The sequence below is a fragment of the Stegodyphus dumicola genome, chromosome 3, assembly GCF_044657685.1.
Source record: "Stegodyphus dumicola isolate Sdum_Otavi_A_Nest chromosome 3, ASM4465768v1".
Classification (NCBI taxonomy): domain Eukaryota; kingdom Metazoa; phylum Arthropoda; class Arachnida; order Araneae; family Eresidae; genus Stegodyphus; species Stegodyphus dumicola.
In genome coordinates, this window is record NC_140770.1 from 264,126,184 (window position 1) to 264,140,464 (window position 14,281).

The 14,281-nt window shown below is 32.8% G+C and overlaps 1 protein-coding gene across 4 annotated transcripts in view; it reads right to left on the reverse strand.

Annotated features, from left to right (window-relative positions):
* Nucleotides 1-14,281, reverse strand: part of Vps52 (vacuolar protein sorting 52) — a 76,572-nt gene that overhangs the window by 18,522 nt on the left and 43,769 nt on the right. For 3 of the 4 annotated variants that reach the window (XM_035354823.2, XM_035354837.1, XM_035354844.2), the window contains 4 exons: nt 8,703-8,858; nt 8,061-8,179; nt 7,863-7,986; nt 5,132-5,335 (listed from right to left, as the gene is read on the reverse strand). In XM_035354823.2, coding sequence (XP_035210714.1) covers nt 5,132-5,335; nt 7,863-7,986; nt 8,061-8,179; nt 8,703-8,858 — 603 coding nt within the window. The remainder of the gene's footprint in view (nt 1-5,131; nt 5,336-7,862; nt 7,987-8,060; nt 8,180-8,702; nt 8,859-14,281) is intronic. The other variant, XM_035354830.2, reaches the window with a different exon arrangement.

Here is a 14,281-nt window from a genome sequence, read left to right on the forward strand (position 1 = left end):
CTGATTTCAGAAATGTGCCTCTTTATTACTTTGCTTGGGATATATGTTAAGGGAAAACTGTTATGCAATGAAAATTTAGAAAATGTTCAGAATTTTGATTTAAGTTAAATTATTTAAATATTAATATGAGTGGAAAAATAAATTGTATTTATTATTAGGTGCCAAACGAATACAATTAAAATGGCTTATTATTATTTATTTTCTATATTTTCAACTGAAATATCATCATTAAATTTTGTAATATAGTTTATTATTGCATAGTTTTTTTTCTCTCATTGTAAACTAATTCTGTAAATTGAACTGTCATTTAAAATTTAAAAAAAAAAAAAAAAAAATGTTAATTGTTTTCCATTGTTGAGGTAATGCTCATTCTCTTAATAAATACTGCATAGCTCATATTTTAAATTACAAGTCTAATTTTTCTTTAAAGGTTATGCAGTTGTGTATAATGTAATTAGACAGGTGCTTATTTTTTCCTTAAAATGTGCTTGAAAAGTGCTTATAGGTGCTTATTTTTTTAACTAAAATGTGGCTATGAACCCTGATATAACAGCAATAAAACCTACAAGAATACTATATTTGCCATTTATTTGGTAAGAAGGATAACATGCAGAAGGTATAAAATAACTAGAAATTAAATACCTCAATAGAAAGTAATTACAGACATGATACTCTGATAATAACGTTAACTTAAACATCCTACACATAACTGAAACAGAAGACTTTTTAAAGTCACAACATTATTACAAAATAAAATCCTATAAAATACTGATTTTAAATATACACCAAAATCAGAAAGTCACCTCATAAGCTATAGCTATGATGTAAAATCATTACACAAGATATTACTACTTGCTTCTAATTAATGAAAACTTTCAGTATTATTGATTAATCAGAACGTATTTGGTGCATTTTATGTAAAATTTTCTTTTTCATTCAGGGAAGAATGCTTTCCAAAGAAATTTGAGAAGAGGGCTTTTAATTTGTTATCATGATTTTAGAAATTTAACAATACTAATGCACACTCCATTTTTAATCCGGGGGACACATACCCATAGTATCTGCTACTATGCCACTGGACATTTTATGCATGTTATTAATTTAGCTTGCTTTGTAAAAGTAATAAAACATTTGGAAATAATGTAACATTCTGAAAATTCCAGTATTTTTGTTAACATATTAAATAGTAAATGGAACGAAACATTTCTTATTAGAAAAGAAGTAAATAAAAAATTTTAAAACACAAATAAATTATCAGCAAATTTAGAAACAAACAATGAACCTTCATTATATTACACTGTGCCTGGATTAAGGAAGCAGCTTTATGTATGCAAGACCAATCTTATACAACTGATAACAGATGATACAAAAAGCTGATACTCTATGTCCTGAATAAATTTTCTTAAATAATTTTTCTTCAGTTTGTAGTCCTCGGTGCACAAACTCTTTAAGTTAAAAAACTTAACAGATACTAAAAAGCTTTTTTTTTTTTCATTCTTAAAGAATTTCATAAACCTTTATTGTTATACTGTTATTATTGTCATATAGCATGCAAAGTCACACACATGTATAAAAATTATTAAATCAATAAATATGAGCAAAAATATTTAAGGTCAGGCAAAAAGTTACACAATAGGAATTGATCCAAAAGTCAATAAACATACTTACATAAAAAAATTTATATTTCAATGAATTCACTAGCTATAATAATGCAATTAGGGCACAAATCCATAAGATTAGAGGGAGGGTCTCAAAATCATCACAGGTGATGAATATGACAACCATTATTAGCTCTGTGCAGAGAAAAGTTATGAAAACAGTTTTTCTTTATGAATCCTTGGCTTATACTAACAGACTGCATCTTTTAAAACTGCCAAGATCATGACTACAAGTAATTTCTTACTCAAAAGTAACAAGCATAGAGTTTCAGGTCTGCAGATCAGGATGTTCATTCATGTTGAAAGCAGGACCTGATTCCCAAACAGGGTCCCAAAATCATGCTATAGCTCTTCAAAATCTTGTTTGTCCTCATAAAAACAAGAAAGTCGAAGTTGAAATTTCCAATAGAAGACTGCACCAAGGATCTTAAACTTCTTAATTAGGGCCCAGGTTAAAAGTGATGCCTTATTATTCTGTACATTAGAAGTACAGCATAAGAGCGATTTTCAAAAGAAAAATACATGCTGATGATTTGTCCTACATGAATATCACAAAATCCAGTGTTTGCTCATTTTTCCAGATTAGGAATTTTTTTTTTTTTTTTTTGTTTCTGAAGAGGTTAATTGTAACACAAATGTTTTAACATGCAAATATATTTAAAAATCAGAAAAATATTTACTAACGCTTAAATGTATCTGTATATTTAAACATCAGTGTCCATGCAGCAAGTCATTCTCAGTAAAAGACACAAAAAAATGATGTTATAGCTTGATCTAACATCATCATCATGTACCATCGTTAAAAAGATTTAAAAAAAAATTTTTTTTTTTTGCATTTATTTCACTCAAGCTGAGTGTAACCAGACACAACATAAGATTTAATGTAAGTAATACTCGATTCTTTAAGATGAAGTGAGGGAGGAGGGGGGGGGAACTTGGTAACAAACTTTCTTAGAAATAATCCAAATGACAATTACAAATTTCTTGGTTTTATCATCATAAAATACATAAATGGTAAAATGGAACTACCTGTTGTTAATTCAAGTTTCTAAATAAAGAACATTTATATAATTCACCACGTAATGCCATGATTTTTCATGCAGGAATCTCCTCATAATCTTTTCAATTACCGTAATTTCCGGAAGAAAGGCCGCATCAGCGTAAACGCCGCACTCGAGAAAAATGGCGGGAAAAAAATGAAAATTACACAGAAACGCCGCAATAGATTAAATTGCGCGTGACATCGTCGTGGGCCGTATAGATGCAAAAACTCAACCTAAGTTCTGATATATGACATACCAGTTAAGAAAAATGCATGAAATGAAACCATAACTCAAAAATAAATTAAAGTAAGAAATGTATAGCTTCTGTGCCGTTTAGAGACATTTTCAAAAATTTTCCGCTCCCTTCTTACTTAAAAACTATCCAACAAGTACTTGTACCCAAACTGATGGGATCTGTATTAGGCAGAATGCCAAGAAAAATACATTCATGCTGAAGGGAAAATATGTCAGAATTCGTTATTGCGAGGCAGGTGGAGTCGTGTCCGCCTTTGAAAAAATTGCAGAAAAGGCAGGGGTGGGGAGAGGATGGATTCTGGAAGATTCATCGAATGGCAGAGGAGAGAGACTATTCAAACTGATGAGAATGTTGATTTAAAAGGGGAAGAATGTTATTGTTCTGAGATCTCGTTTAGGGTGAATAAGGCATGTAGGTCCATTCAAGGGAAAGAATGTAAAAAAAAATAACGTTTGCAAAAAGCAATTGAGTGGTCTTTTGTGTGGGAACAGCACCAGTCTATGCACAATGACAAGGCCATCCAAACTATATACAATGACCATCATAGGAAATATTTTATTTTTATTGCACCTAAACGCCGCACCCGCTGAAAATTTAAGTTTTAAACACATAAACGCCGCGGCGTTTCTTCCGGAAATTACGGTATTAATTTTTTTATTACCTTGATTTGTAGGCTTTATGAACAAGTAAACATTTCTTTTGTCTATTATTTATTTAAAATTAACTGGCCAAAAATTTTTACTTTTTCAAATATATAATGATTTACTGGTAAAATCTTGGCCACTTTATCAGTATGGTATGACATATATTTTGTATAAAGCCTAAAACCACCACTGCAAAAAAGATGTACATAGTAAAGACAATCTGCCAACTTTCAGGCAAGTTTTTAAGTCGCAGCCTGCGAAACTGAACTTATTAATGGAATTGCTTATTAATCTCAACATTGTTGACAAAACGTTCTCAAAAGTGCATTTATAGGAAAGTGCAGCAAAATGTTAGCACAAAATCTGGGGTATGAAGTGGATAAAGCAAAACTTCTCAGTAACTTTTGGCACAATTCAAGCTATCAAATAACAGAAGCTTACTCCCCAAGTACCTGCTAGTAGTTGATCATACTGATTCTGTTTACCCCCAAGTTCATAAACACATGAGTCTTCTGCATCTTCTGAGACCCACAGCTGAACACTACCATGAATGGAGCCCATCTTCAAGGATGACACTGCCATTTTAGAACCATGAGAACAAACAGCTTGGATCACATTCTCCTGCAATATTTTCATTGAACATGGTGTTAACATGATGGCTTGATTCAGAAGCAGTTAACCTGGATTTGAAGTCATACTATGCACAACTGCAAATGAAATATTTATTCAAAAGCACGTCAGAGTTCATGCTTAATGAATGTGTTTAATTTCAGTGCATTTTAATGTTGCCTAATAATTTCCTATTTACTTACTCATGGAGTAGAAAATGTTCCAGTAAATAAATCTTTTGCTGTGTTCTAATAGCTTTATCACATTTAGCGATGCACAGTGTAAAATATATTCCAAGAAACAAATTCAATCAGCGTTCGTTTGAATGGGACATTTCTAATTGCAACAGTTATGCTGAGTGATCAGCTGTCCATTGTAACCGCAATATTTTATGATATTGGGAAAATTTGCATTTGCAGCTCTTTTTGCACGAGAGAAACCAATTTGAGAATTCTATTTTTTTCATAGTATAATGTTGGCAGGTCCTCTTTTATGGTAAGAACATGTTTCTCAAAAGAGTTTCCTATTGAGTTACACAGTGACAGAGCTGATAAAGGTTTAAAATAGTCAGAACTATCTAATAATTGAAGAGTGGAAGGAATCAAAATCACAATAACATAATTATGTTCATGATGCCTTGTCTTTCATGTCAATAAACAATACATTCTGGTCATGAATTTTCCTATTCCATAATACTTTGCAAAGGAAATCCAAGTGGCAATAAACTATATAAACTATATTAAGACTGTCCCACCACTTAATTTTCCAAAAATTGTAAATTTGGACAAAATTCAGTACATTTAAAACATCCGGAAAATTAATTAAAACAATTTTTAAATAAACCAAATAAATATCATATATGGAAACAACAATAAAAATAGGGAAAAAAAAAATTAATCAAACAACTATGCAGATTCTTACAAGCATAACATTTAACATCATGTCATAGTTGTTAATTTGAAATATTAATTGATCCTTATGATCTGGAAACTCTGCAGCCATTCGTAGAATGAAATTTTCTACTTCAACTTGCAATGCTGCCAGCAACCTTGCAACTCGCTCACTAGGAAAATTTTCATTAATGCCAACAATGGCAGCTGAGAATTCAGCATATCTTCTTGTTATCTAGAGGGAAAACAAATGCAAAATAAAAACGATGCCAGTAACATGTATACAAATTTTTAAAATTATAATTTTACACTTGAAATAAATCAAATGAAAAAACTTAAAAATTTTTATGGGTCAACACATTTTTTGTATCTTTAGGATATCATTACATATTAGTAAGATTTAGAATATAGTTTGGTAAAGGATTCTTTGCAATTATTTAGATAAAAATATAATGTTAAAACTAAAAGGAATTCAAATGACACATAATAAAAGAATTGAGATGCTGATTAAAATGACGAATCGCAGACCAAAATGAAAGAACTTCAACAGCCGCAAATCTATACAAGACATAATACAATTTTTCATTGCAAAATTTGGTTTTTTTTCAGCAGCAAGCACATTAATAATGAATAGATACAAGAATTATTGATTTGCAAAAAAATATGAGGTACAGTCAAAAGTCGTTAATTCGGACACCCATAATTCGAAATGATCTATAATCCGGACCTCAAAGCTAAAAACTTTCTGTGCATGCTCTGCGTTGACACATGTGCATAGGCGTTTGCGCATGCGCGTAAGACCTCTTACGACTGCGCATTTGCGTGTGTGCAAGCGCAGAATACATTTTCACGTGCGCGTTTTATGTATAACGGACGGTGTAAGCTAAAATTATCTAATTATCTATTTCAGTTAATGTTGATGATTGCGTTGTTCCTTAATTTTCGAATTGGATCCGGCTTATTATTTTTTGCAGACTGTAAGAGCAATACTAAAAAAGTAAACTTGAACTTTCGATTATGTCAAATAGAATTTTTGATTCTGGAGCTCCCAAAGGATCGTACAAAACGAAAGTATGTTTCGATGTCCATCAAACAAAAAGTGGAATTGCTGCAAAAAATGGATAAAGACATGAAGAATGTGACAGAGAGGTTAGTGAAAACGAAAAAATTTCGATTGACAAGTTAGTCGGTATTCTCGGCACAGCAATTAACGGGACTTGAACAGCAGAACTTTGTAAGTGAACAAAAAATTATGTCTGTTTATAGAATTAAAGAGAAAGTATTATCACATAAAACGAAGCAACTTAAACAACTTACATTGAAAGAAATGTTTAATAAAGTAAACAAATAAATATTAAGCTTTTTTTTGTAAATTTTGATACCCTTTAGATCATAATTGTTCCTTATTTCATAAATTACGGTTTCATATTTTTAATTTTAGAATTTCTGCATGCCATCTTACGCGATTTAAACTGATGATCTATAATCCGGAAAAATCGATAATCTGGAATCGCCAAAGTCCCGACGAGTCCGGATTAACGACTTTTGACTGTATTTACTATTTAAATGAACAACTCTTTGCTGTATAAGAACTGATATATGTCCTAGAGAGCCCAGATAGATGAATGGTTAAACTAAGTAGGCATAAAATGCTTATAAACTGCCATATGTATAGTCCTACTTTGTTTCTGCACAAAGTATCAGTAGACTAATATGCTCTTGAGCATCAGCTGCCCAAAGTCAAACAGATGCTGATTCATATCATGCAAATTGCATTTGCAAAGGGATCCCATATTAATTTCTGGATTAAAGAAAAAAAATCAGTGTCTTGATGAGGAGGACCAACTTAAAACTCTCCCAGAAAGAAACTCATGCATTCAACATGGATAATCTGCAAAACAGATAATCCATACAAAGATACTGTATTTGCTGGCGTAAAGACACACTTTTTTCCTTTGAAAATAGGTCTGAAAAATGGGGTGTGTCTTATATATCAATACTCAGTTTTTGATTACATTCATTTCTGGAGATTTCCTTTATTTGGAGTTAAGCAATTTTTTTTTCTTTCTTGTTTCCTTGTAGAGAGTGGGAATATTATAGTTACACAGAGCTTATGAAGGAAGTGGAACAGCTGGATGCAGTCTTCAAATTTTGAGGTTACACCATCAGGAAGAAGGAAGAAGCCTAGCTTTTTCACAAGTTTGTGAATGGGTTAAAGCTTCATGGGATGCTGTGAAAACAGAGGTTAAATCATTTAAGAAGTGTGGCATTAGTAATGCACTGGTTGATACAGAGGACAATTTGTTGTATGAGGACTCAGATGTTGATTTAGAAGAGGTTTCAAGCAACTCTTCATTTGGTTCTGGAGATGAGTGTCTGGATTTTGACAAAGATGATTAACAGGTGTTCTTTCCCAGATAGATTGGGTATTTGTAGAAAATATTACTTTGTATCTGTATTACTTTATATTTCAAATACTGTAAATTCATTATCATGATCAGTAATAAAGTTTTATCCTTCAAAAATCTGTATAAAAAAGAGGGTGCATCTTATAGGCCTCCAAATACAGTAATTATGAACACAGGGTGCTCAACACATGTGCATACTTTGAAAAGGAAATTTTTGTGTTAGATTTCTAATCAGATAACGGCCAAGTTTCAGATTTTAAAATTATTTTACAGTCTACATACTGATACACATACGTATAAAAAATATTTAAAGAAAATTTTTTATCATACAAATGTAAAATTATAACAGCTTACATAATGAGGACGCTTGTCAATGTTAGTGAATTTCTGAGGGTCACAATCACGGATGCTTTCAATATTTAGTCGTAAAATATATTCAAATCTTGGCCAAAATATGTGCAAAAGTGACTCCCAGTACCTATAAAAATTATGCAGAATATGAAAAAAATGTTAACAAATGATGAATAAAGATTATATTAAAAAATAACTCACTTATCTAAAGCTGGCACATCTCTTTTGTGCATTAGTACTTGATAACGATGAATTATGTGAATAGAAAGGAACAGAGCTATAGAATCATAGCAATCCTGTACATATTGTTCCATGTTTTTCTATAAGTGAAAGCAAAATATCAAATTTATAATATTTACATATAATATTTATAATATTAAAAAGATATTCTAAGAATTGATATTTAGAAATCTATTTCACTGAATGATTTTGAAGTGTAACAACTTTATGAAATTTACACTTATAAAAGACTGGTTAAGTTTCAAATATGTATATAGTTTTTTTAATAAATTAACAATGATATAATAAAAAGTTATTTATTTCTGATGTACTATACGAGTCTTGAAATTTATGTAATTCCAAGTTCACGTACCTCAATCAAAATGGACAATTTTGCATTTTTTTCTATTCCTTCACATTCTATTTAAAGCTTATATTTTTGCAATCGTATCTTAAATCATACAAGAAAAAGTTCTACAAAGCATAACTTCACATTGTGGCAAAAATTTCACGATAGTTATTTTAAGCCTTATTGTTTATAGAAAAGAAAATTCAATACATATATAAATATTATTTTGATTTTGTGATTCTCTAATAGGAAGGTATACAAATAATTCAACATACCAGAAACATGGAAAGAGTTTTCCCTAGAACAGCATTGAAGAGATCCAAAGCACTGCTACCAGACACCATAAAAAATTCAACAATGAACAAATACTCTCGACATGCATTATCCACCAATGCATATTGCTGACTTCTGAATAAGCTTTCAAACGTATACTATAAAGGGAAAAAATTTCACTTCTGCATAAAGAAAGAAAGATGCCTGCAAAAAACAATCCCTAAATCTGATAAGCAGCAAGTATTTATTGCATGTATAAAGTTACGGATTTTTGTGCAAAATTAAGAGAATTTGCACATTATGCCAAGTTTCTGAAAAACTAATGGACAGATTTTAATAAAAGTTGGTATGAATATACATTTGTAACAGAGAAAGATATGTATACTCAAAAATCATTTTATGTATGACTGTCCATTTATGTATGACAATATGATACATAAATGGAAAATCATTTATGTATGACATTTTATGTCCAAACTCCACACTGTGATATCGAACTGAAAACAAGTTTAATATGAGGTCTCCTACCTTCTCTCAGCCAGATAGGCCATGCAGTACAAAGACATACTGGACAGAATTCCAGGGTCCCTAACACAGGCAATTCCACTCCTGCAGCAAAGCAGTTTCCAACTCCGGGATGGATCTTAGAGAAGGATGGCGAGATGCAAATGCCCTCCTAAGAGCACCTCAGACATGCTCTATAGGGCTAGGTCAGAAGATCTGGCTGCCCAATCCATGCAGAGAATATCCTCATTTTCCCAGTGATCGACCAGCTGAGCTGTATGCGGACGAGCATTGTCATCCATTCCAGGAGCAAATGTGCCCTTGAAAAGCTAAACTCAGAGCTCTAAGATCTCCTCTTTATACTCATAACAATCAAGAAGCCTTCATTGAACACTTGCAGGGGTGTGTGGCCGTCCAATATAATACCTGCTCAAACCATTCCACCTCCACCACTGTAATTAAATCTTTCATCTAATTAGAAAGGAATGATATCCTCTTTAAGGCTTTTCCCTGATACAGATACATTAAGAATCAGTGCCCAGGTTGAATCTCAACTAATCTGATAAAAGCACAGTAATCCACTGAAGTCCTGTCCATTCGACATGTTATCTGCACTATGCTAAACTCACTGTTGTGTTCTGCAGTGAGTAGGACAAAAGCAGCACGTCTTCTGCAGCGACCCTATCTCATGATGCTGTCAGGCAAGTGTAGACTATGAAGACTCTGAACTTAAGAATGACTGGATGAAGACTTTAGACTGTGGAGTTCCAGGGGTAAGATATAGCTCACACAAGAGCTGTGAAGCTGTAGCAGTCCTGTGTTGCTGTGCTGAAAGAACCAAATAATGATCCTCATTCATCGTGGTGAATCTTGGTCAACTTTGTCCAGGTCTTGTTGGTATGGATCCAATGCTCTGAAACTGTTTCCACAAAGTGCAGATCACACTGGGTATTGCACTGAGCTCTGTTGTTACCTGTGCTTGTGATTGGCCAGGCTCCAATCTACTGACAATTTTCCATCTCATTCCACTATCCATATGTTTGTGGCTACTCATTTTACCTGATATTTATAAAACTCACCCAACTTTTGCAAGAAGCACAGCAAATGTTGTGAAGGAGCATGAGTACGCAAATCACCGAAAACTCTCCGTGCACCTACACCCCTTCCACAATCATAGCTTTGCACACATGCACATTTATGCTTGTGTATTGAACTATTTGCATAATTAGTACCTTTGGTTCAAGACTTTTCATAAAAATAGGCATAATTTGCATCTTCACTTAATTTTTTATATGAGTGTATATTCACAAACACACATAATAAATGTTCTACAAATATGGCACAACTATAAATATAGTCAATAATAAAGCTAGTCCTTGCCCTAAATGGATAAAAACTATTATTATTTATTATGTTACCAACAGTACATCACTAATAAAATATTAGTAATTTACCCTTGGTAACTTAATAAATAACTGAATTAATATTTAAAACATCAACAATGAATAATGATAAATCTGAACAAAGAAATAATCAATGCAATTTAATAATAAAGAAAAATTACGAAAACTTTTCTGAATGAATATTAAATAAAAATACAAAACTGAAAATAATAAAAACTCAATAAAGGGAGGCTAAAATACAGTGTAATTGAAAAAACTTAAAATTAAACCACGAATATAATAAAATTAATTGATTTGAAACATTTTAATTCAATAAGCCCTACTATGTTACGTGCATTAAATCAGAAAAAATATATATATATATATATATCTTTTAAATACGAACAAAAAATAGCATGAAAACAGAACTATTTAAAAAAGGATGTCATATTCTTGCTAAATTGCAAACAAAAAAACACGTGTAAAGTGTAATCTTCACAAACTAAATTAATTAAATAATAAATGTGTATATAGTATATGAGTTAACGCTAATGTAACTGATCAAGTCAGCTGAAGTGTGTAATAAATTAATAATTCAATACTTTAATTAGTTATATCATTAATTAACTGGTTACTCTATAAATTAACCACGATAAACAGTTAAAGTATAAATTAAAAATTTTAACTGAATTACGGAGTATACAACATCTTATTTACATAAAGACACAACAAAATAATTTGTTACAACAGGGGGTGGGGAAATTGCTGAAAAACAGTGAAAATGAAAATGAAAATGAAAAAAAAAAAAAAAAAAAAGATTCAAGAATAACATAATAAAATTAATTGAACAGAAAAATGAAAATTAATTAAACCCAACTATGTTGTGGGCATTAAAACAGAAAAATAACTTTTTTTTAAATACAAACAAAAAAATATAACATGAAAACAGAACTATTTTAAAAAGGATGTCTTATTCTTTCTAAACTGCAAACTGAACGTGCAAAATGTAAAACGTGTGAATTTTAATCTTCACAAACTAAATTAATTATATAATATAATAAATGTGTATATAGTGTAAATGTTTCCGTTAACGTAGCTGATCAATTTAGCTGAAGTGTGTAGTAAATTAATAATTCCATATTTTAATTAGTTATACAGTACAAAGTGTCTAATCCGGACGTCCATTATCCGGAATGATCTATAATCCAGACCTCAAAGCCACAAACTTACGGATGCACATAATGCGTTTATGCATGTGCATTTGATGCACGTGTCCGCTATGCATGCGCATAAAGCCAGTAAAGCGTTTATCCACGCGCGCTTCCGATAGTGAAGAAAGTAACAGAGAACGTTATTGAAGATGAAAAAATTTCAACTGACAAGCAGTGGCGTAGTGAGAGGGGGGCAAGGGGGTGCATGATACCCCGGGCGCCGCTGGTAGAGGGGCGCCAAATGGTCTCCAAACAAGAGTTTCTGTAAAATTTCAGTTTTTATTTTGATCGATTTCTGGAAAATATACTTAAACTTAATAACTATTGTAATTAATTATATATAATTAATTATTTATTTTCTTGATTTGTCTGATAAAATGTTTGCAGTACATCAACCAAAACGTTCTTCCAGACCACTTTATTTCTCCAAAGTAGAGATATATTTATATTTTTTTTAACGAAATGCACGTATATGTTCTGCTTTTATTTATTTTAAAACGATTTCGCAAACATATCCAGTTTCTAAAATCCGATTCCATAATCTGGAAATGACATTTTGGGAAAATCCTGACGCTTCCGCTACAGTGGATTGCGTTTGACTCTCCTGTAAACGACTGATGGCCTTCCTGGCTACCGATTCAACTATGTCATCTTGCTGAGACATCGTATATTCACTGCTACGAAGCATTCAACGCATTTCATACCGAACCCACAATATCCCCTAATTGTTTTGAGCAGTGAATGTGACTGTATGACGTTACTCCGCAGTAGAAAAGAAACAGAACATAAAACTCCATTACAGATCTATAGAGAAAATTTTTTTCCAAACCTAAGAGTCGCACTTCAAATACTACTAACTATTTCATTATCAAATGCTAACAATGAACGTTCGTTCAGCATATTAAATAAATTTTCACATATTTACAATCAACGATGGGACAAGATTCCCTAAGTCATCTAGCATTTTTAAGTGTGGAAGGAGAAAAATTTGAAAGGGTCGACTTTGATGAAGTAAATAATAAATTTGCTTCATCCAAGGTAAGAAAAATGTATACATAGTAATTAATTGTATTCATGTATTATATTATTATTAATAAATATAAGTGCTTGACCAAGTCGAGGTGCACGTGATCGAAGAGAGAGGAGGGCAAATTAAAATTTTTAAGTTGGCTGGTGGTGTGTCTGACAATTTTAGATCTTTGGCACTCCACGCACGAACGTGTCTAGTTGGCTATGTCCTTTTGCATGCTAGGCCATACGAAACATTGCTGTATCATTTTGTTTCAAAGTCTTGATGCCAGGATGTGACAGACGATGTAACTGACTAAAAATGGCACGGTGAAATCCGGAGGGAACATACGGTCGAAATCTTGAATCCTAAACATCACAATAAAGTAATTTTCCAGGTGACAGCTGCATAGGCTGCAAGTTGAGATTGGAGGAAGATTTGCTTTTCAAGAGGGTTTGTAGTTCTGAATCCCGGTGTTGTTCATCCGCAAGGGCAGCAAACTTTATTGGCGAAGGAACGCCTAGTTCTTTAATACGAGACAAGGTGTCTGGAACAATATTCTGCGAACCCTCGATATAACGGGTAGCTGTTGAAAATTTCCCTATGAAGTTTAGGTGTCTCATTTGACTAGGAAAAGTTTTATCCTGTTGAAAAGCATAAAGCATAAGCCTTTTTAAAGGGCGACTGGTGTTTTCAGGGAAAACCATCGCCAAATCCTGGTTGTGGAGAATCCTCCTCCTTTTAGTTCGAGCACCACTGTAGAGACATAAGCATATTTGGAAGCAAGAGAGATTAAAAAATTAGCAACCGTTTTCGCTGGGAAACGAACCGCGGACCTCTGGAGTACCGGGCAAGCGTGCAGAACCACCACACCATATCGCGGATAGCGGTGACTCTGGAAGGGGTTGAACGCCATCAGCAGAAATTTCATGACCAAGAAAGGATATGCTTGGTTGGCCAAAAGCGCATTTGGAAGGATTAAGACTGACACCGTACCTTTGAAAACGTTCAAAAACTGTTCTCAAATGTGATAGGTGTTCTTGCTCTGAAGAGGAGGCGGATTAAGACGTCATCAAAATAAAGTACACGAAAGTCGAGGCCGATTAACTCCTGATTCATGAAGCGTTGGAACGTTTGAGCAGCGCTGCATAAATCGAAAATCATGACCGGAAACTCAAATAGTCCAAAAGGCGTAATAACCGCAGTTTCAGCTGGGTTAACAGCTGGGAATATCAGTTGGGTTAACAGGCATTTGGTGATACGCCCGCTCAAGGTTTTGAAAATAGCTTTTCCCTCTAAAACTTGCATAAAGTTTTGAATGTGCGGGATTGGGTAACGATGAGAAATTGTAACTGCATTTAACCGGCGATAATCGCCACTTACCATTTCGTTTCCAAACAAGATGGAGCGAATTGGCCCATGAACGTTTTGAAGGACGGCAAATTCCCTGTTCCATCTTGTATTAAAATTCCTCT